The 24,520-nt window shown below is 53.5% G+C and overlaps 1 protein-coding gene across 1 annotated transcript in view; it reads right to left on the bottom strand.

The window, feature by feature from the left end:
* Positions 1 to 24,520, bottom strand: part of LOC136572326 (mucin-16-like) — a 93,419-nt gene that overhangs the window by 36,039 nt on the left and 32,860 nt on the right. Inside the window, exon 2 of the mRNA XM_066572816.1 lies at positions 8,693 to 8,745. Within this exon, the coding sequence (XP_066428913.1) occupies positions 8,693 to 8,745 (53 nt within the window). The remainder of the gene's footprint in view (positions 1 to 8,692; positions 8,746 to 24,520) is intronic.

Consider the following 24,520-nt stretch of genomic DNA (forward strand, 5'->3'; position numbering starts at 1 on the left):
GGCTTTGTGCTCACGCCCAGACAAATTGAAGATGGCTCCCTTAGGGATGGGATTGTCGGGATCAAATCAATACCACAGTCCCACTCCCTATGGGGAGGCAAAGTCTCAGTCTCAGACAAATAAGTATGGTATCTGCTGAGCACATGGATATAGTAGCTAAGTGACTATGACAGGACAACCCCCAATGTGTCAATTCCCGAGTGGACCAATCAAATCGGGGATTGTGCAGTGCCAACCAGGGCATACCAAGCACTACATCAACAGACATCCTTTCCATTACCAAGAACGACAGATTCTCAGAATGGAGAACACCCACAGTGAGCTGTAACATGGGAGTCCTCCATTGTACAACCCCTGCAGACAGAGGGGTAGAATAGAATCAATACTAGTGAAGCGTATGGGAATCTTTAGCGTCTAGAATTCAGTCATCAGAGGTCTGACAAAACTTAAACTAATCAAATTGGCGGCAGCCCCCAAATCAATAAAAGCTTGACTGGACCGAGTGAAATTCCAGAAGCCAATCTGACAAGGCACCAACAACTTAGGCAGTACCTGTGATCCTAGGTGACCCTCCCAAACATCGCCTAGGATCTGAAGTTTTCCGCCGGTTCGGACTGATGTTGTAGACACTTCTGAGGACAGATCACTACACGATGTCCGGCTTTCCCACAATAGAGGTAGAGGCGATGAGTCATCCGGAACCGTCGGCATTCCTCGGGACTTAGCTGATCCACTTCCATAGGCTTGGCACCAGAAGTTGGCATGGGAGAAGTGGGAGCAGGTCTGCTGGATTCCCTAGCCTTACGGGCCTGACGTTCCTCTTTTCTAGATCTCTGCCTCCTGTCAGCTGTGACCGATAATTCCATCGCACCATTGAGTGTCACGGGAGCGGGATGAAAAATGAGTAGATCCTTGACAGCATCAGAAAGACCCAACAAGAACACATCTTTAAGGGTGCCATCGTTCCAAGAGGTTTCAACTGCATACTGTCTAAATTTGGACCAATAGTCCTCTACCCACTGCTGCCCCTGATGTAGAGACATGAGATGAGATACCGCCAACCCCGCACGGTCCGGCTCATCAAAAGTACCTCCAAGTTCCCGAAAAAACAAATCAACTGACAGCAGGCAAGTCAAACTCTCGGGTAAGGAGTAGGCCAAGTCTGGGAGGGGACACCGAAGTAGGGACATAATCAATCCCACTTTCTAGGATTCTGAGCCGGAGGAGCGGGGCTGCATCTGGAAATACAGTCTACATGCCTGCTTAAAAACAAAAACATGCTCCTCTCCCCTGAAAATACCTCAGGAAGAGGACACTTGGGCTCGGGAATAGAAGGAGCGGCAGAAACATGCACTAACTCTCGCTGCTCCTGGGCCACCATACGACCGGACAGGTCTTGGATCACGACCACTAAATCCTGCCACTGACTTGTGAGGGCACTCATGGCTCCATTGGAGAGCAATTTTAAGGGCCAGTTATTATGTCACGGTATACTACCCTTGATATGCCAGCCCGGGTGCCCTAGATCTCACCCACAAACCCTGTACCTGCCTACTTGCCTCCACTCCTGGCTAACCCCAGGCAGGCAACTGGGTGGTGGTCCCTACTCTCACTAGGGACCGAAAAAGGAACGCTGGCATACCTGGATAGAAAGGGTAGAATACTGACAGAAAAGGCAGATGTAAATAACCAACACGAACAATACTAAGCAGAACTGAGGCAGATGGAAAAACCTGGCGGATAATAGCAAACTATAGCACAGAAGGGACAAAAGGTTTCAATAAAGATTTGTGGAAAACCCTGTGAACCCTCCATGTAGCTGGCAAACCCAGTTCATAGGCGAGAGGGTACCCTACACGTGTGATGACAAAGGGCCCCACATAACGCGGCGCCAGCTTCAAAGATGGGACCTTTAATTTGAGATTTTTAGAAGACAGGTATACCTTCTGTCCCATCCTGTACGGTTCAGATACTGACAGACTCCTCCCACTACGCAACTGCATACGAGCCCCCGTTGCTTCCAAGTTCTTCTGTGCCTCTTTTTTTACCCCCTGCAGCGTATCTGTGGCGACATCAGCTGCAGGACAGGCAGATGGCGCAGAAATAGCTGTAAGGAAGCGAGGATGCTGACCATATACGCAAAGGAATGGAGATACCCCAGTGGAAGAACAAGGGCGGTTGTTAGCGCAAACTCTGCCAACGGCAGGAACTCCGCCCACTGATGAGCGTTTTCGCTAGCAAACAACCGTAAATATTGCACTAAATCCTGGTTCTTCCGCTCAGTCTGACCATTAGTCTGCGGGTGGAATGCTGATGAGAAGGAAAGCGATGTTCCCAGGTTTCTACAGAAGGCTCGCCAAAATTGCGCAACAAACTGAACCCCGCGATCAGATACGATGTTCTCGGGAACCCCATGTAGGCGAATGATTTCTTTTACTAAAATTTTGGCAAATTCTATTGCCGAAAGTAGCCTCTTTAACGCCACAAAATGTGACATCTTCGAAAACTGATCGGCAACCACTAAAATAGTGATGAACTTCTGGGATTCCGGTAGATCGGTGATAAAATCTACTGATAACTGCGACGAGAAGGTACCGATAACGGTCTTAGAGGACCCTCCAGAGGACGCCCCTGACTCTTATTGCGTGCACAGACAGAGCATCCCTTAACAAAGTCGCGGATCTCCTGAGACATGCCTGGCCACCAGTAGTGTCTAGAACAAAGATCCAGAGTCCCCCCCCTCCCCCGAATGGCCTGCGAAAACCGACGAACGAGATTCGTCAGTGACTCTGAGACGCAACGTCTCTGGCACAAACCATCTGCCCTCCGGCACCCCCGAAGGAGCGTCCTGCTGACAGTTCTGTAATTGAGGAACGAAGTTAGACTCTACAGCTGCCACCACCACCCCAGGTGCCAAGATATTCTCGGGAGTCATAGTCTCACTTTCCGATGCCCCAAAACTCTGTGAGAGGGCGTCTGCCTTCACATTCTTCTCTCCTGGGATATATGTCACGACGAAATTAAACCTGGCGAGGTTTTTTGGAAAATACGTCCTCAAAATCAGACAAATACTCCAGAACCAGTACGGTATCTGCTGAACACACGGATATAGTAGCTAAGTGATTATGACAGGACGACTCCCAATGTGTAAATTCCTGGGTGGACCAATCAAATTGGGGATTGTGCAGTGCCAACCAGGGCATACCAAGCACCACATCAACGGACATCCTTTCCATAATCAGGAAGGACAGATTCTCACAATGGAGAACACCCACAGTGCACTGTAACATGGGAGTCCTCCATTGTACAACCCCTGCAGACAGAGGGGTAGAGTCAATACTGGTGAAGTGTATGAGGGCTTCGGTCATCAGAAGTCTGACAAAATTTAAATTAATCAGATTGGTGGCAGCACTCGAATCAATAAAGGCTTGACCGGACCGAATAAAATTCCGGAAGCGAATCTGACAAGGCACCAGCAACTTAGGGAGTACCTGTGATCCTAGGTGATCCTCCCGACAATCGCCTAGGATCTGAAGTTTTCCGCCGGTTCAGACTGATGTTGCCGTTGCTTCTGTGGACAGGTTGCTACCTGATGTCTGGCTTCCCCACAGTAGAGGCAGAGACGGTGAGTCATCCGGAACCGTCGCCGATCCCCAGGACTTAGCTGATCAACTTCCATAGGCTCGGCTCCAGGAGTTGGCATGGGAGAAGTAGGAGCGGGTCTGCCGGACTCCCTAGTTTTACAGGCCTGTCGTTCCTTTTCTCTAGACCCCAGTCTCCTGTCAGCTTTTACTGCCATTTCCATCGCATCATTAAGTGTCAGGGGAGCGGGATGGGAAATGAGTAGATCCTTGACAGCGTCAGAAAGACCCAACAAGAACACATCTTTAAGGGCGCCATCGTTCCAGGAGGTTTCACAGGCATACTGTCTAAACTTAGAGCAATAGTCTTCAGCACACTGCTGCCCCTGACGTAACGCCATGAGGTGAGATACTGCTAACCCCGCACGGTCCGAAAAAACGAAATAAACAGACTGCAGGCAAGCCGAACTCTTGGGCAAGGAGTAGGCCCATGTCTGGGGGGGACCCCGAAGTAAGGACATAATCAATCCCACCTTCTGGGACTCAGAGCCGGAGGATCCGGGCGCATCTGGAAACACAGTCTACATGCCCGCTGAAAAACCAAAACTTACTTCTCTCCCCAGAAAACACCTCAGGGAGAGGACACTTGGGCTCAGGGATAGACGGGGCGGCAGCAACCTGCGCCAACACCCGCTACTCATGGGCCACCATACAACCGGACAGGTCTTGGATCATGCCCACTAGATCCTGCAACTGACTAGCAAGGACACTCATAGTCTCCATAGGAGAGCAAACAAAACCCGCAGGGTAATTTTAAGGCCCAGTTATTATGTTACGGGATCCAACCCAATGATACGCCAGCCCGGGTGCCCTAGAACTTACCCGCAACCCCTGTCCCTGCCTACTTGCCTCCACTCCTGGCTAACCCCAGGCGAGCAACTGGGTGGCGATCCCTACTCTCGCTAGGGACCGAAGAGGGACGCTGGCGTACCAAGATGGGACAGGGCCGACAGGAATGGCAGATGAACAAACCAACAGGAACAATACACGCAGACCGAGGCAGATGGGATAACCTGGCAGATATGACGACCTGGCAGATATGATAGAACAAGCTGATAACAGGAGACTGACAGAGGCAGGATACAAGCACGCTGACAGAAACCAATAACTGGCAGTGAATGGACCTCACTGCCAGCCTTATAAACAGAAGCCTGTGCCCAGGGGCGGAGAGAGGGAGGCGCTACCTCCCAGCAGAATCCTAAAACCATGGGCTCATGCATAGAGCTGCACTCACAGGTGCGTGGCCGCACATCGCCGCCCGGACCCACAAGCACGCACATCACGCCGACTGGCCACCCGCGCCCCCGGCAGCCGCTGCATGGTAACAAAAAGCCTCCGCCCAGGGGCAGAGAGAAGGAGACAGCCAACTCCCAACAGAACATACTAAAAGGGAGCTTGTGCATGGCAGCTGCACTCACAGGTGCGCGCTCCACCAGCACCACGCCGGCCAGGCAACTGCGCCCCCGGCAACCGGACAACAAGCCGGGGGGACGTGCCCCGACCGCGGGACCACGCACACTGCCGCACCGGGAGGACCAGCAACCGCCGCATGGCAACATTCCCTTTCCATATCATTCTAGTTTAACCCTTTCCAATCCACTGTCTGACATCTTAAGACATTATGATTTAAGGCTGTACAGCTCCGATGTTGGAAGACTTCCGTCGGGGTTCTCTTACTGTATATTCCCAGCCTCTCTGCTGTCGGAGTCTATCCAACATGTCGCCTCATGCAGTACTGGCTTTAGCCAGCAGGTAGAGCCATTGTATAACGGCAGAAAAAGAGTAAGCCCCCCTAGGAAAGCCAGGATACAAATTGGACTGGAAAGGGTTAAGGTAGGTGATGCCACATTGTCTGGAATGTCTCTGTACCCAATGGTGTTGGGGGTGGACTTCACTATAACCAATGGCCCTAGGTCTTCCCAGCAGAACCCCCCCCCCCCCCCCATTCCCCAGCACCATAACAGAACCCCCTACAAACTTCTCTGTTGGGGTGATGCAGTCATGCAGAGACCACTCTCAAAGCAACCACCACACCCAAGTGCGGACATCCAATCAGAAGATGGTGTATTGTGATTCATCCACAACATTTGCTTCCACTCACTTACAGTCCGTCACTCCAAGCACCATCGCAGGCGCCGCTCTGCATTCACTGCTGGCATGTTGAGCAGCCGCTCGTCCATTGTAACCCTTCACATGTCGTTCCCTAAGAATGGTTCTGGTGCTAATGGATGTCCCAATGTCCTGTGAGCCCTCCTAAGCGAGGGCAGAAGATGTGTGTGATGTCTTCACAGCTCCTACAAGGCTTCGTTGTCCACATTCTGTTAGTTTACGAGGTTTCCCTGAACGTGGCAGCACCGCACGCACCGGATGGCTTCCATCTCACAATAACATGGCCAACAGTGGAAGGTCCAGAAGCTGCAATTTTCCATACTGATGACATCCCCCCACCAGACCCCATTGTCAGCTCTGCACCTGGTGACATCCCCCACCAGACCCCGTTGTCAGCTCTACACCTGGTGACATCCCCACACCAGACCCTGTTGTCAGCTCTACACCTGGTGACATCCCCCACCAGACCTCGGTGTCAGCTCTACACCTGGTGACATCCCCCCACCAGACCCCATTGTCAGCTCTACACCTGGTGAAATTCCCCAGCTTGACCCCGTTGTCGGCTCTACACCTGGTGACATCCCATCACCAGACCCCGTGGTCAGTTCTACACCTGGTGACATCCCATCACTAGACCCCGTTGTCAGCTCTACACCTGGTGATATCCCCCCACCAGACCCCGTTCTCAGATCTACACCTTGTGACATCCCATCACCAGACCCCGTGGTCAGTTCTACACCTGGTGACATCCCATCACTAGACACTGTTGTCAGCTATACATCTGGTGACATCCCCCACCAGACCCCGTTGTCAGCTCTACACCTGGTGACATCCCCCCACCAGACCCTGTTGTCAGCTCTATACCTGGTGACATCCCCCTACCAGACCGTGTTGTCAGCTATACACCTGGTGACATCCCATCACCAGACCCTGTTGTCAGCTCTACACCTGGTGACATCCCCCCATCAGACCCCGCCGTCGGCTCTGCACCTGGTGACATCCCCCACCAGACCCCGTTGTCTGCTCTACACCTGGTAACATCCCCCCACCAGACCCTGTTGTCGGCTCTACACCTGGTGACATCCCCCAGCTAGACCCCATTGTCAGCTTTACACCTGGTGACATCCCCCCGCCAGACCCTATTGTCAGCTCTACACCTGGTGACATCCCACCACCAGACCCTGTTGTCAGCTCTACACCTGGTGACATCCCCCCACCAGACACCGTTGTCAGCTCTACACCTGGTGACATCCCCCGCCAGACCCCGATGTCAGCTCTACACCTGGTGACATCCCTCCGCCAGCCCCTGTTGTCAGCTCTACACCTGGTGACATCCCCCCACCAGACCCCATTGTCAGCTCTACACCTGGTGAAATTCCCCAGCTAGACCCCGTTGTCGGCTCTACACCTGGTGACATCCCATCACCAGACCCCGTGGTCAGTTCTACACCTGGTGACATCCCATCACTAGACCCCGTTGTCAGCTCTACACCTGGTGATATCCCCCCACCAGACCCCGTTGTCAGATCTACACCTTGTGACATCCCCCACCAGACCCTGTTGTCAGCTCTACACCTGGTGACATCCCCCTACCAGACCCCGTTGTCAGCTCTACACCTGATGACATCCCCCCACTAGACCCCGTTGTCAGCTCTACACCTGGTGACATCCCCCCACCAGACCCCGTTGTCAGCTCTACACCGGGGGGCATCTGATGGTTTCTGGGATCTGCCTGTGCAATCCTCTCCTTTTAGACCTAATGCTCACACATCCAATTTACATTTCCCCTTCACCTGACAGCACAGGATTGTTGGGGAGCCAATACTTCTGTCAACATAGTGTCTAAAGACCTCCGACCTATAATATCCTTCTATTTCTGTCCTTTCCAGACTTCCATAATAATGACTCTTATGAATTTGAGGTTTCCAGTGATTGAGAGGATGGAATTTGCTAGCCACAGCTGAATGTGACCGCACATGGGAAGGCTCCGAGGCACGGACTTTCAGAAGCTACAATCCGGTATCTGCTTCCGGGATACAAGACGATGGATGTACATAGCCTCCTCATGTCTACGAGTGTAAGGAGTTGGAGGAACGTCTAGGCTTGCACTGGTGATCCCTGGAGCCGTGTGGGAACCTCAGAGCTTATCTCCACATTCCCACGGTGATTACTGAGGCATCGGCCATCATGAGTAGAAGGAGAGCGACTTCACATGGGACAGAGGAGTGAGCCATGCCGGAGGCTGACGACTCTTCCTGTCATGGTCGTAGACCCAAGATCTTGGTTAGTAGCTGGTGCAAGTAAATGTGGTTGGTTATCATTACTAGCTGGTTATTACCTCTGCAGGGGCGTAACTATAGTAACTATAGGGGATGCGGATGCACCCGGGCCCAGGAGCCTTAGGGAGCCCAGTACTATGAATAAAGGATTATAGTTGGGGCCCGTTACAGGTTTTGCATTGGGGCCCAGAAGTTTCAGGTTATGCCTCTGTACCTCGGTGTTACTAGATGGTTTTACTGGTTTTTGGAGGAAATACTTTGTGCCAAACTAACCCTAAGCATATCTCAACCTGTCCCAAAGCATGACACAGAAGTGTAAAGGATGCCAATGAGGGAATCCCAGAGGCCTGCATCGCCCCCTGACAACCCGCACTGAGCCTAACTTTGCAACAAGTCTTGCACCTTGTTTGGCAAGACGTTCAGTTCTTCTGCCGCCGTCTCCTGTGGTCCTTCAGGTGAGACCATCTCATATGGGAAGAGATGGAAGAACTAAATACCGATGTCTTACATCAAGCTCTTGCTACGATACGGACCCACTTGGCAGCAGCTCATCCGTGGCACCTTCCGCAGTGATAGACATCAGTCTAGATGTGATGTCTAAGGAGGAATCGCAGCAAGAAAGCGAGAAGGTGAAGGACGGATAGCAATCATCTAAGCGCTCACCTCCAGAATCCAACAGCTTCAGGCTCCATTTCTTCTCATAAGTGAACACAGCCCTAAAGGGGAAAATATGAAGATGTTACCACCAACGAGGAAGCAGAAAGAGGACCACATATTGTAACATCACGTGTATCCAGCTAGAGGCGGGAAATAAGGAGATATCACTGTAATGACCGGGCAGCCAGAGAGGCCTTCTAGTAACTGGGCAGAGCTCTTAGCAACTTCACGGGACTCCCCATAACTGCACGGGACCCCACATAACTGCACGGGGCTCCCCATAACTGCACGGGGCTCCCCATAACTGCACGGGACCCCACATAACTGCACGGGACCCCACATAACTGCACGGGACCCCTAATTACTGCATGGGACTAAACATAACTGCACAGGACTCCCCATAACTGCACGGGACTCCACATATCTGCACGGGACTCCCCATAACTGCATGGGACTCCACATATCTGCACGGGACTCCCCATAACTGCATGGGACTCCCCATAACTGCACGGGATCTCACATAACTGCACGGGACTCCCCATAACTGCACGGGACTCCACATAACTGCACGGGACTCCCCATAACTGCACGGGGCTCCACATAACTGCACGGGGCTCCCCATAACTGCACAGGACTCCACATAACTGCACGGGACCCCACATAACTGCACGGGACCCCTAATTACTGCATGGGACTAAACATAACTGCACAGGACTCCCCATAACTGCACGGGACTCCACATAACTGCATGGGACTCCCCATAACTGCACAGGATCCCACATAACTGCACGGGACTCCCCATAACTGCACGGGACTCCACATATCTGCACGGGACTCCCCATAACTGCATGGGACTCCCCATAACTGCACGGGATCCCACATAACTGCACGGGACTCCCCATAACTGCACGGGGCTCCCCATAACTGCACGGGACTCCACATAACTGCACGGGACTCCCCATAACTGCACAGGGCTCCCCATAACTGCACGGGACTCCCCATAACTGCACGGGACTCCCCATATCTGCACGGGACTCCCCATAACTGCACGGGACTCCCCATAACTGCACGGGACCCCTAATTACTGCATGGGACTAAACATAACTGCACGGGACTCCACATAACTGCACGGGACTCCCCATATCTGCACGGGGCTCATGATACCAGAGAGAGCTCCCGGTAAGTGTACTGGAGTCCTGAAACTGGACAGTATATATGAATAACCCGGTCTGGGGGGCTCTATAGCACACTGTCTCTATACTGTCCTTTCCCTCCTGTAATTAGTAGCAGTAATCAGGCGGCTGTAGCTTTAACTCTTGGAGTGCTGAGCAGCAGTGTGATCTGTAGAGGAATGTCACCCGCCGCACCCCTCTATACGCCCCGCGTACCAGGCCAGCTGGCAGCGGCAGAGTTAAACACTTTGTTTCCAGGATCCGCAGAGTTACTGGTAGTTTTATTTCAAGACGCCAGAAGATGTTAATATTTCTGGAATGTCCTATTGTCCCACCGCCAGCAGCGGATATAGGAGCTGCAGAACAGAGCCCCCCGCCGCCCTGCCCCCAACCCTTCCTGCCTATTGTGTCTACAATCACCAAATATCAAGGTACCCCCTGATGCAGAGAGCCCGGGGTGACCCATAGTGAGCGCGCGGCCATGGACCCGGGGATGACATCATGGAGGTTCCTCCGCAGCGCCTATTAGTTGTGTGAGAAACCACAATGAGCTCGATGGAAGAAGATGCCACAAATGCATCATGGCCAACCCGCAGCCCTACACATAGGGCCAATCACTGACCGCACACATCAGGGAGAGCATGCAATGCTCCCTGGGAAAAGAGCTATGCAAATGACTGCTGGAGGAAGCCTTACTGCAGCTTAACCCCTTGGTGACCGCAGTACAAAAGCCCAAGCTATCTGACAACCCTGTGCGGCCTGGGATTTTTGGGATGAGTTGTATATTGTAATGGCCGCACTCTGGGGTCCGTATAATGTGCCGTAGAGCTTCCCCATCTCATCGGCACGATTACCGCGACAACCAGGGTTACACGGATGCTTTTATTACTACTTTTGCACAATAAAAGAAATGTTTTAAAGTAAAAGCAGTTAATTGCGCATCACCGCCCCCTGCGCCCCATAACACCTTATCGTCCCGCCGCCGCCGCCGCGCTGGAGGCTCCTGTTTGGTGGGAAGGCTTGTACCAGTTTCCTGCGGTTTCTGGGTTGCTTTCATTACTTTTTTGGGATCCAAATAACCCAGTTCTGGCGTTCCATTTAAATGCCATGGGATTCGCCATGTGAGATAAATGACACCCTCCCTCCCCGCCGGCTCGTTCCCAACGCCGTAACATCCGCCATGTGAGATAAATGACACCCTCCCTCCCCACCGGCTCGTTCCCAACGCCGTAACATCCGCCATGTGAGATAAATGACACCCTCCCTCCCCGCCGGCCCGTTCCCAACGCCGTAACATCCGCCATGTGAGATAAATGACACCCTCCCTCCCCGCCGGCCCGTTCCCAACGCCGTAACATCCGCCATGTGAGATAAATGACACCCTCCCTCCCCGCCGGCTCGTTCCCAACGCCGTAACATCCGCCATGTGAGATAAATGACACCCTCCCTCCCCACCGGCTCGTTCCCAACGCCGTAACATCCGCCATGTGAGATAAATGACACCCTCCCTCCCCGCCGGCCCGTTCCCAACGCCGTAACATCCGCCATGTGAGATAAATGACACCCTCCCTCCCCGCCGGCCCGTTCCCAACGCCGTAACATCCGCCATGTGAGATAAATGACACCCTCCCTCCCCGCCGGCTCGTTCCCAACGCCGTAACATCCGCCATGTGAGATAAATGACACCCTCCCTCCCCACCGGCTCGTTCCCAACGCCGTAACATCCGCCATGTGAGATAAATGACACCCTCCCTCCCCGCCGGCCCGTTCCCAACGCCGTAACATCCGCCATGTGAGATAAATGACACCCTCCCTCCCCGCCGGCCCGTTCCCAACGCCGTAACATCCGCCATGTGAGATAAATGACACCCTCCCTCCCCGCCGGCTCGTTCCCAACGCCGTAACATCCGCCATGTGAGATAAATGACACCCTCCCTCCCCACCGGCTCGTTCCCAACGCCGTAACATCCGCCATGTGAGATAAATGACACCCTCCCTCCCCGCCGGCCCGTTCCCAACGCCGTAACATCCGCCATGTGAGATAAATGACACCCTCCCTCCCCGCCGGCCCGTTCCCAACGCCGTAACATCCGCCATGTGAGATAAATGACACCCTCCCTCCCCGCCGGCTCGTTCCCAACGCCGTAACATCCGCCATGTGAGATAAATGACACCCTCCCTCCCCACCGGCTCGTTCCCAACGCCGTAACATCCGCCATGTGAGATAAATGACACCCTCCCTCCCCGCCGGCCCGTTCCCAACGCCGTAACATCCGCCATGTGAGATAAATGACACCCTCCCTCCCCGCCGGCCCGTTCCCAACGCCGTAACATCCGCCATGTGAGATAAATGACACCCTCCCTCCCCGCCGGCCCGTTCCCAACGCCGTAACATCCGCCATGTGAGATAAATGACACCCTCCCTCCCCGCCGGCTCGTTCCCAACGCCGTAACATCCGCCATGTGAGATAAATGACACCCTCCCTCCCCGCCGGCTCGTTCCCAACGCCGTAACATCCGCCATGTGAGATAAATGACACCCTCCCTCCCCGCCGGCCCGTTCCCAACGCCGTAACATCCGCCATGTGAGATAAATGACACCCTCCCTCCCCGCCGGCTCGTTCCCAACGCGGTAACATCCGCCATGTGAGATAAATGACACCCTCCCTCCCCGCCGGCCCGTTCCCAACGCCGTAACATCCGCCATGTGAGATAAATGACACCCTCCCTCCCCGCCGGCTCGTTCCCAACGCCGTAACATCCGCCATGTGAGATAAATGACACCCTCCCTCCCCGCCGGCCCGTTCCCAACGCCGTAACATCCGCCATGTGAGATAAATGACACCCTCCCTCCCCGCCGGCTCGTTCCCAACGCCGTAACATCCGCCATGTGAGATAAATGACACCCTCCCTCCCCGCCGGCCCGTTCCCAACGCCGTAACATCCGCCATGTGAGATAAATGACACCCTCCCTCCCCGCCGGCTCGTTCCCAACGCCGTAACATCCGCCATGTGAGATAAATGACACCCTCCCTCCCCTCCGGCCCGTTCCCAACGCCGTAACATCCGCCATGTGAGATAAATGACACCCTCCCTCCCCGCCGGCTCGTTCCCAACGCCGTAACATCCGCCATGTGAGATAAATGACACCCTCCCTCCCCGCCGGCCCGTTCCCAACGCCGTAACGTCTGCCATGTGAGATAAATGACACCCTCACTCCCCGCCGGCTCGTTCCCAACGCCGTAACATCCGCCATGTGAGATAAATGACACCCTCCCTCCCCGCCGGCTCGTTCCCAACGCCGTAACATCCGCCATGTGAGACAAAAGACACCCTCCCTCCCCGCCGGCTCGTTCCCAACGCCGTAACATCCGCCATGTGAGATAAATGACACCCTCCCTCCCCGCCGGCTCGTTCCCAACGCCGTAACATCCGCCATGTGAGATAAATGACACCCTCCCTCCCCGCCGGCCCGTTCCCAACGCCGTAACATCCGCCATGTGAGATAAATGACACCCTCCCTCCCCACCGGCTCGTTCCCAACGCCGTAACATCCGCCATGTGAGATAAATGACACCCTCTCTCCCCGCCGGCTCGTTCCCAACGCCGTAACATCCGCCATGTGAGATAAATGACACCCTCCCTCCCCGCCGGCCCGTTCCCAACGCCGTAACATCTGCCATGTGAGATAAATGACACCCTCCCTCCCCGCCGGCTCGTTCCCAACGCCGTAACATCCGCCATGTGAGATAAATAACACCCTCCCTCCGGCCCGTTCCCAACGCCGTAACATCCGCCATGTGAGATAAATGACACCCTCCCTCCCCGCCGGCTCGTTCCCAACGCCGTAACATCCACCATGTGAGATAAATGACACCCTCCCCGCCGGCTCGTTCCCAACGCCGTAACATCCACCATGTGAGATAAATGACACCCTCCCTCCCCGCCGGCTCGTTCCCAACGCCGTAACATCCGCCATGTGCTGCTTCTGGAGAAGTTGTGGGGTGTTTTGTCTATTTAGGGCTGCCTGCATGCGGCGAGTGCGACATCGAAGCATGAGCCACCATCGCCAACATGCCTATGCCCCGTGGACGGCAGGCCATGGACCCGGGGATGACATCATGGAGGTTCCTCCGCAGCGCCTATTAGCTGTGTGAGAAACCACAATGAGCTCGATGGAAGAAGATGCCACAAATGCATCATGGCCAACCCGCAGCCCTACACATAGGGCCAATCACTGACCGCACACATCAGGGAGAGCATGCAATGCTCCCTGGGAAAAGAGCTATGCAAATGACTGCTGGAGGAAGCCTTACTGCAGCTTAACCCCTTGGTGACCGCAGTACAAAAGCCCAAGCTATCTGACAACCCTGTGCGGCCTGGGATTTTTGGGATGAGTTGTATATTGTAATGGCCGCACTCTGGGGTCCGTATAATGTGCCGTAGAGCTTCCCCATCTCATCGGCACGATTACCGCGACAACCAGGGTTACACGGATGCTTTTATTACTACTTTTGCACAATAAAAGAAATGTTTTAAAGTAAAAGCAGTTAATTGCGCATCACCGCCCCCTGCGCCCCATAACACCTTATCGTCCCGCCGCCGCCGCCGCGCTGGAGGCCCCTGTTTGGTGGGAAGGCTTGTACCAGTTTCCTGCGGTTTCTGGGTTGCTTTCATTACTTTTTTGGGATCCAAATAACCCAGTTCTGGCGTTCCATTTAAATGCCATGGGATTCGCCATGTGAGATAAATGACACCCTCCCTCCCCGCCGGCTCGTTCCCAACGCCGTAACATCCGCCATGTGAGATAAATGACACCCTCCCTCCCCACCGGCTCGTTCCCAACGCCGTAACATCCGCCATGTGAGATAAATGACACCCTCCCTCCCCGCCGGCCCGTTCCCAACGCCGTAACATCCGCCATGTGAGATAAATGACACCCTCCCTCCCCGCCGGCCCGTTCCCAACGCCGTAACATCCGCCATGTGAGATAAATGACACCCTCCCTCCCCGCCGGCCCGTTCCCAACGCCGTAACATCCGCCATGTGAGATAAATGACACCCTCCCTCCCCGCCGGCTCGTTCCCAACGCCGTAACATCCGCCATGTGAGATAAATGACACCCTCCCTCCCCGCCGGCTCGTTCCCAACGCCGTAACATCCGCCATGTGAGATAAATGACACCCTCCCTCCCCGCCGGCCCGTTCCCAACGCCGTAACATCCGCCATGTGAGATAAATGACACCCTCCCTCCCCGCCGGCTCGTTCCCAACGCGGTAACATCCGCCATGTGAGATAAATGACACCCTCCCTCCCCGCCGGCCCGTTCCCAACGCCGTAACATCCGCCATGTGAGATAAATGACACCCTCCCTCCCCGCCGGCTCGTTCCCAACGCCGTAACATCCGCCATGTGAGATAAATGACACCCTCCCTCCCCGCCGGCCCGTTCCCAACGCCGTAACATCCGCCATGTGAGATAAATGACACCCTCCCTCCCCGCCGGCTCGTTCCCAACGCCGTAACATCCGCCATGTGAGATAAATGACACCCTCCCTCCCCGCCGGCCCGTTCCCAACGCCGTAACATCCGCCATGTGAGATAAATGACACCCTCCCTCCCCGCCGGCTCGTTCCCAACGCCGTAACATCCGCCATGTGAGATAAATGACACCCTCCCTCCCCTCCGGCCCGTTCCCAACGCCGTAACATCCGCCATGTGAGATAAATGACACCCTCCCTCCCCGCCGGCTCGTTCCCAACGCCGTAACATCCGCCATGTGAGATAAATGACACCCTCCCTCCCCGCCGGCCCGTTCCCAACGCCGTAACGTCTGCCATGTGAGATAAATGACACCCTCCCTCCCCGCCGGCTCGTTCCCAACGCCGTAACATCCGCCATGTGAGATAAATGACACCCTCCCTCCCCGCCGGCTCGTTCCCAACGCCGTAACATCCGCCATGTGAGACAAAAGACACCCTCCCTCCCCGCCGGCTCGTTCCCAACGCCGTAACATCCGCCATGTGAGATAAATGACACCCTCCCTCCCCGCCGGCTCGTTCCCAACGCCGTAACATCCGCCATGTGAGATAAATGACACCCTACCTCCCCGCCGGCCCGTTCCCAACGCCGTAACATCCGCCATGTGAGATAAATGACACCCTCTCTCCCCGCCGGCTCGTTCCCAACGCCGTAACATCCGCCATGTGAGATAAATGACACCCTCCCTCCCCGCCGGCCCGTTCCCAACGCCGTAACATCTGCCATGTGAGATAAATGACACCCTCCCTCCCCGCCGGCTCGTTCCCAACGCCGTAACATCCGCCATGTGAGATAAATAACACCCTCCCTCCGGCCCGTTCCCAACGCCGTAACATCCGCCATGTGAGATAAATGACACCCTCCCTCCCCGCCGGCTCGTTCCCAACGCCGTAACATCCACCATGTGAGATAAATGACACCCTCCCCGCCGGCTCGTTCCCAACGCCGTAACATCCACCATGTGAGATAAATGACACCCTCCCTCCCCGCCGGCTCGTTCCCAACGCCGTAACATCCGCCATGTGAGACAAAAGACACCCTCCCTCCCCGCCGGCTCGTTCCCAACGCCGTAACATCCGCCATGTGAGATAAATGACACCCTCCCTCCCCGCCGGCTCGTTCCCAACGCCGTAACATCCGCCATGTGAGATAAATGACACCCTACCTCCCCGCCGGCCCGTTCCCAACGCCGTAACATCCGCCATGTGAGATAAATGACACCCTCTCTCCCCGCCGGCTCGTTCCCAACGCCGTAACATCCGCCATGTGAGATAAATGACACCCTCCCTCCCCGCCGGCCCGTTCCCAACGCCGTAACATCTGCCATGTGAGATAAATGACACCCTCCCTCCCCGCCGGCTCGTTCCCAACGCCGTAACATCCGCCATGTGAGATAAATAACACCCTCCCTCCGGCCCGTTCCCAACGCCGTAACATCCGCCATGTGAGATAAATGACACCCTCCCTCCCCGCCGGCTCGTTCCCAACGCCGTAACATCCACCATGTGAGATAAATGACACCCTCCCCGCCGGCTCGTTCCCAACGCCGTAACATCCACCATGTGAGATAAATGACACCCTCCCTCCCCGCCGGCTCGTTCCCAACGCCGTAACATCCGCCATGTGCTGCTTCTGGAGAAGTTGTGGGGTGTTTTGTCTATTTAGGGCTGCCTGCATGCGGCGAGTGCGACATCGAAGCATGAGCCACCATCGCCAACATGCCTATGCCCCGTGGACGGCAGGCGGTTTTTCCTTAAAACCACCCTGCTTTACTTCAGGGAAGTTGCGATCCTCCAGCGCGGCATACAGACCTCGCATGGCGTGCACCTAAGCGTGTGCTGCGATGCCATTGCCAGCCCCGGGCGCTGCGATAGCACGCACAAGAGAGGACATGGCGCAGTTTGGTTACCGCATCACACCGCTCTCGTGTATGACTCCATTCAAAAGAATAGGGTTTATATTCGTGCACGATTTGTGCGTCTCGCAATGCGATTTTCTCACCCGTGTGAAGCCGACCTAAAAAAGGTTTTTCTGTGGAGAAAAATGTGTATTTTCTTTTAAAACTGGAGTTTCTTCCCTAAATCGAAGTATATTGAACTTTTTTTATTGCTCTATGTTTTAGTCACTGAGGGGGATCTGAAGATGTGATCAATGGCTAGGATAGTACACTGCACTACTTCTGTAATGCACTCTACTGTGTCTATGACATCAACCTATCAGACTCTATGGGAGGCGGGGCTAGGATAGTACACTGCACTACTTCTGTAATGCACTCTACTATGTCTATGACATCAACCTATCAGACTCTATGGGAGGCGGGGCCTAATAGGCTGAGGTACATGGCAGACATGGGAACCCATTAGTATCTTGTGATCGCACTGCTGGGTGCCGATGGGTGACAGAGCTCCTCCCCGTCATCTGCTTACATGCCGCAGTTGCCATTGATTGTGGCGTGTAGGGGGTCAAACTGCAGGGATCTGAGGTTTCTCCATTCCTGGCGGTTAGAGCAGGAGCCAGGCTGTCCGTATCCTTGTGTGGTGGAGAGTACTGAGGCAGCAGTATGCAGTGCTAGGCTCTCACCCATGACCTGAAGGTTGCTGGTTTAGGCAGCCAGCTCAAGGCCTACCTTCCAAGCACCCAGCTTGGTGGGGTGGGGGGCAGGGGCTAACTATAAAGGGTGCAGGGGATGCGGCTGCACCCGGGCCCAGGACCCTTAGGGGGCCCATAAGGTCTCTTCTCCATATGGGGAGCCCAGTACTATGAATAAAGCATTATAGTTGGGGGCCCTGTTACAGGTTTTGCATCGGGGCCCAGGAGCTTCAGGATACGCCTCTGGTGGGGGCTGTGTGATAAATAAATTACCTGACAGCGCTGTGAAATAAGTCGGCGCTATACAAATAGCAAGATTTATTGTAGGTATTACGTCTTCTGGCAGCGGTGGCTTGGCCACTAATGTGCAGGGTGATTGCCCATTGGTGAGGGCAGGATAAAGGCTATAGGGGTCACACAACACACTGTGCAATGAGGAGGGGGAGGGGAGATATTAAAGGGATGGTCCAGCGCCGCACCTGTCCGTGGATTGTGACCAGTATTGCAGTGAATGGGAATTACGGACAGTTTCCCATAATCCCAGCGGCATGAATGACCCTTATGTACAGCCAAGTGAAACTAGGCCAGTGGACTCAAGTGGACTCAAGAAGTTGCATTAACTGGTATGAGGGGCGGAAGAGCAGAGGGGCGGAGGGGCGGAGGGGCACATTCTTCTCCACTGATAGAAAACTTGTGTTAATGATTTATGTCAAAGAGAAGAGAGCACCAAGTGCAGTGACGGAGCGAGGAGGGGGATGGTGCGGAGCGAGGAGGGGGATGGTGCGGGGGGAGGAGGGGGATGGTGCGGAGCGAGGAGGGGGATGGTGCGGAGCGAGGAGGGGGATGGTGCGGAGCGAGGAGGGGGATGGTGCGGAGCGAGGAGGGGGATGGTGCGGGGGGAGGAGGGGGATGGTGCGGGGGGAGGAGGGGGATGGTGCGGCGGGAGGCGAGGGATGGTGCGGAGCGAGGAGGGGGATGGTGCGGAGCGAGGAGGGGGATGGTGCGGAGCGAGGAGGGGGATGGTGCGGAGCGAGGAGGGGGATGGTGCGGCGGGAGGCGAGGGATGGTGCGGAGCGAGGAGGGGGATGGTGCGGAGCGAGGAGGGGGATGGTGCGGCGGCAGGAGGGGGATGGTGCGGAGCGAGGAGAGGGATGGTGCGGCGGCAGGAGGGGGATGGTGCGGAGCGAGGAGAAGGATGGTGTGGAGGTGGAGGGGGCAGGGCCTAGAGATGGATGGAGTGAGGAGGGGGACAGTGTGGGGCGAGGGGAATGCTGCCGGACAAGGAGGGCGATGGTGTCGGGTGAGGAGAGGGACGGTGCTGGGCAGGGGATGGTGCAGTGCGGGGGGGAATAGGGCCAGGCAGGGGATAGTGCGGTGCGAGGAGGGGGATGGTGCCGGGTGAGGAGGGGGATGGTGTGGAGTGAGGAGGGGAATGGTGCCGGGCGAGGAGAGGGATGGTGTGGGGTTAGGAGAGGGATGGTGTGGGGTTAGGAGAGGGATGGTGCGGGGTTAGGAGAGGGATGGTGCGGAGCAAGGAGGGGGGCGGTGCTGGGCAGTGGATGGTGCGGGGCAAGGAGAGGGATGGTGCCGGGCGAAGAGAGAGACGAGAGGGATGGTGCGGGGAGAGGATGAGAACGGTGCAGGGCGAGGAGTGGAATGGTGCGATGCGAGGAGGTGGATGGTGCGTGGCAAAGAGAGGAAGAGTGCGGGGCGAGGAGAGGGATGGTGCGGGGTAAGGAGGCGGACTGCACGAAGTAGGTAGTTTTGATGTCTTGTACGACATACTGGATGTGGCCATGCAGTCCGCAGTGCTTTATGCACCATCAGCATCAGTTGGGGTTTGCAGATGCAGCTGAGCTCAGACTGCGGACAAGAAGTATACAACCGGGGGGAATCCTGAAAATGGCGGTAGCAGTGCGCTGTTATCTCATGGGGGTCATTGTTCTCTGCACTCCAAAAACATGCTGGGGTGCGTTCACACATTGCAGAAGCGCTGAAGAAAAACCGCAGCAGAAGCGTTTAGGCTGGGTACCCACGGGGTGGAAAGCACTGAAAAGCCAAAAAATTTCCACGGGATAGCCGCAACTTCAAAACACGAGTCATTTCACCGCGGGTTTTGGAGCGGTTCGGCTGTCGGCATTCTGTTGAGGCTTTCTCTCCCCATAGACAGGAGTGAGGCCGCAGTGGAAAAAATAGAATTGCAAAAGAGTGGCAAAAATAATTTTCCGCGACAGACTGGCCGCCCAGTGGGGGCGTAGGTTTAGCAAAATCTTGTCCACATGGAATCTCCACGGCAAACCCGTCCCGTGTGAACCCGGCCTTACTACTAAAGTATATGGGGTTAGAGCAAACCCTCTTCACACGGAGAGACAAACGAGATGCGGCTTTTCTGCTGTAATTGTACTGCGCGAATACGTTTTTTCCAGTGCGAAGATTCAGCAGCAGAGCCGCAGCATTCCCGCATCACGTGAGCGCACACGAAAAGGTGGAAGAAAAAAATTGTGAGCCACAGTTGGGCGGGGGAGATTTTGTTAACAAAGCACATCTATGGACGGACATTGCTGCCGGATTCGCGGCGGGCGTCTGACCGTGAATCCCGCAGTCATTATCCTTCCGTGGGCATTTGGTCTCAGGGCTTTTACCCACTAGCCTTTTTTTTTCCGCTGCGTATTCGCTGCAGTTTTTTTCCAATAATCAATGAGACTTTCTAATGTTAAAAACACAACGCGACACAACGCAACTTACGTTTTTGGTGCGATGCGTTTTTAACATTAGAAATTCCCATTGATTATTGGAAAAAAAACGCAGCGACTTCGCAGCGGAAAAAAAATCGCTAGTGGGTAAAAGCCCTTGGGGTGACTATTACTATAATTGCTGGCTCCATCCTATCTAGGCCAGAGACAGTGAAGATCCAGTGAGCGCCCGCTAATCTCAGACCACATCTACCACTGAAGGGCTTACATCTGTCATCTCCCTATTTCACCATCCCCTATCCTCTATTATCCCTGTATTATCCCTCTCTCCATATATCATCTCCCTGTTATTCCCCTCAGTAATCTCCCCTGTTATCCCTCCCTGTAATCTACTCTGTTATTCCTCTCTGTATCTCCTCTGTTATCCTTCTTTAGATCTCCTCTGTTATCCCTCGCTGTATCTCCTCTTTTATCCCTCTCTGTATCTCCTCTGTTATCCCTCTCTGTATCTCCTCTGTTATCCCTCGCTGTATCTCCTCTTTTATCCCTTTCTGTATCTCCTCTGTTATTCCTCTCTGTATCTCCTCTGTTATTCCTGTCTCTGTATCTCCCGTTATCCTTTTCTGTATTTCCTCTGTTATCCCTCTCTGTATCACCTCTCACAGTAATCTCCCGTTATCCCTCTCTGTATCCCCTCTGTTATCCCTGTCTTTGTATCTCCTCTGTTATCCCTGTCTTTGTATCTCCTCTGTTATCCCTCTCTGTATCTCCTCTGTTATCCTTCTCTGTATCTCCTGGTATTCCTTTCTCAGTAATCTCCCATTATCCCTCTCTGTATCCCCTCTGTTATCACTGTCTTTGTATCTCCTCTGTTATCCCTCTCTGTATCTCCTCTGTTATCCCTCTCTGTATCTCCTCTGTTATTCCTGTCTCTGAATCTCCTCTGTTACCCCTCTCTGTATCTCCTCTGTTATCCCTCTCTGTATCTCCTCTGTTATTCCTCTCTCTGAATCTCCTCTGTTACCCCTCTCTGTGTCTCCTCTGTTATCCCTCTCTGTATCTCCTCTCACAGTAATCTCCCGTTATCCCTCTCTGTATCCCCTCTGTTATCCCTGTCTTTGTATCTCCTCTGTTATCCCTGTCTTTGTATCTCCTCTGTTATCCCTCTCTGTATCTCCTCTGTTATCCTTCTCTGTATCTCCTGGTATTCCTTTCTCAGTAATCTCCCATTATCCCTCTCTGTATCCCCTCTGTTATCACTGTCTTTGTATCTCCTCTGTTATCCCTCTCTGTATCTCCTCTGTTATTCCTGTCTCTGAATCTCCTCTGTTACCCCTCTCTGTATCTCCTCTGTTATCCCTCTCTGTATCTCCTCTGTTATCCCTCTCTGTATCTCCTCTGTTATACCTCTCTGTATCTCCTCTGTTATACCTCTCTGTGTCTCCTCTGTTATCCCTCTCTGTATCTCCTCTGTTATCCCTCTCTGTATCTCCTGTTATTCCTGTCTCTGTGCCTCCTCTGTTATTCCTCTCTGTATCTCTTCTGTTATGCCTCTCTGTATCTCCTCTGTTATCCTTCTCTGTATCTCCTCTGTTATTCCTGTCTCTGTATCTCCCGTTATCCCTCTCTGTATCTCCCCTGTTATCCTTGTCTCTGTATCTGCTCTGTTATCCCTCCCTGTAATCTCCTCTGTTATCCCTCACTGCATCTCCTGTTATTCCCGTCTCTGTATCTCCTCTGTCAGTAATCTCTCCTGTTATCCCTCTCTGTATCACCTCTGTTATCCCTCTCTGTATCTCCTGTCAGTAATCTCTCCTCTTATCCCTCTCTGTATCTCATCTGTTATCCCTCTCTGTATTTCCTCTGGTATCCCTCTCTGTTACTCCTCTGTTATCCGTCTCTGTATCTCCTCTGTTATTCCTGTCTCTATATCTCCTCTGTTATCCCTCTCTGTAACTCCTCTCTCAGTAATCTCTCCTGTTATCCCTCTCTGTATCTCCTCTGTTATCCCTCTCTGTATCCCCTCTTTTATCCCTTTCTGTATCTCCTCTGTTATCCCTCACTGTATCTCCTCTATATCTCCTCTCTCTCTGTATCTCCTCTGTTATTCCTCTCTATATCTCCTCTCTCTGTATCTCCTCTATTATCCCTCGCTGTATCTCCTCTGTTATCCCTCTCTGTATTTCCTCTGTTATCCCTCTCTGTATCTCCTCTGTTATCCCACTCTGTATCTCCTCTATTATCCCTCTCTGTATCTCCTCTGTTATCCCTCTATGTATCTCCTATGTTATCCCTCTCTGTATTTCCTCTGTTATCCCTCTATGTATCTCCTCTGTTATCCCTCTCTGTATCTCCTCTGTTATCCCTCTCTGTATCTCCTCTGTTATCCCTCTCTGTATCTTTTGTGTTATTCCTCTCTTTATCTCTTCTCTCAGTAATCTCCTCTGTTATACATCTCTGCATCCCCTCTGTTATCCTTCTCTGTATCTCTGTTATACCACTCTGTATCTCCTCTGTTATTCCTCTCTGTATCTCCTTCCCCTGTAATCTCCCGTTATTCCTGTCAGTATCTCCTCTGTTATTCCTAACTCTGTATCTCCTCTGTTATTCCTGTCTCTGTATCTCCAGTGATATCCCTCTCTTTATCTCCTCTGTTATCCATCTCTGTATCTCTTCTGTTATCACTCTCTGTATCTCCTCTGTTATCCCTCTCTGTATCTCCTCTGTTATTCCTGTCTCTGTATCCCTGCTGTTATTCCTCTCTGTATCATCTCTGTTATCCCTCTCTGTATCTCCTCTGTTATCCCTTTCTGTATCTCCTCTGTTATCCCTCTTTGTATCTCCTCTTTCAGTAATCTCCTCTGTTATTCCTGTCTCTGTAACTCCTCTCTCAGCAATCTCCTTTGTTATCCCTATCTGTATCTCCTGTGTTATCCCTCTCTTTATCTCCTCTGTTATCCCTCTCTGTATCTCCTCTGTTATCCCTCTCAGTAATCTCCTCTGTTATTTCTGTCTCTGTATCTTCTCTCCCTGTAATCTCCTCTGTTCTCCCTCTCTGTATCTCCTCTGTTATCCCTTTCTGTATCTCCTCTGTTATGCCTCTTTGCATCTCCTTTCAGTAATCTCCTCTGTTATTCCCGTCTCTGTAACTCCTCTCTCAGCAATCTCCTTTGTTATTCCTCTCTGTATCTCCTGTGTTATCCCTCTCTTTATCTCCCCTGTTATCCCTCTCTGTATCTCCTCTGTTATCCCTCTCAGTAATCTCCTCTGTTATTCCTGTCTCTGTATCTTCTCTCCCTGTAATCTCCTCTGTTCTCCCTCTCTGTATCTCCTCTGTTATTCTTGTCTCTGTAACTCCTCTCTCAGTAATCTCCCCTGTTATCCCTCTGTGTATCTCCTCTGTTATCCCTCTCTGTATCTCCTCTGTTATTCCTGTCTCTGTATCCCTGCTGTTATTCCTCTCTGTATCTCCTCTGCTATCCCTCTCTGTATCCCCTCTGGCATCCCTCCCTGCATCTCCTCTGCTATCCCTCTCTGTATCTCCTCTCTTAGTAATCTCCTCTGTTATCCCTCTCTGTATCTCCTCTTTCAGTAATCACCTTTGTTATTCCTGTCTCTGTATCTGCTCTCTCAGTAATCTCCTGTTATCCCTCTCTGTATCTCCTCTGTCTCCCCTCTCTCACCAATCTCCTCTGTTATTCCTGTCTCTGTATCTCCTCTCTCGGTAATCTCCCCTGTTATCCCTCTCGGTATCTCCTCCATTATCCCTCTCTGTATCTCCTCTGTTATTCCCATCTATGTATCACCTCTCCCTGTAATCTCCTCTGTTATCCCTCTCTG

The sequence above is a fragment of the Eleutherodactylus coqui genome, chromosome 7 (genome assembly GCF_035609145.1).
Source record: "Eleutherodactylus coqui strain aEleCoq1 chromosome 7, aEleCoq1.hap1, whole genome shotgun sequence".
Taxonomy (NCBI): domain Eukaryota; kingdom Metazoa; phylum Chordata; class Amphibia; order Anura; family Eleutherodactylidae; genus Eleutherodactylus; species Eleutherodactylus coqui.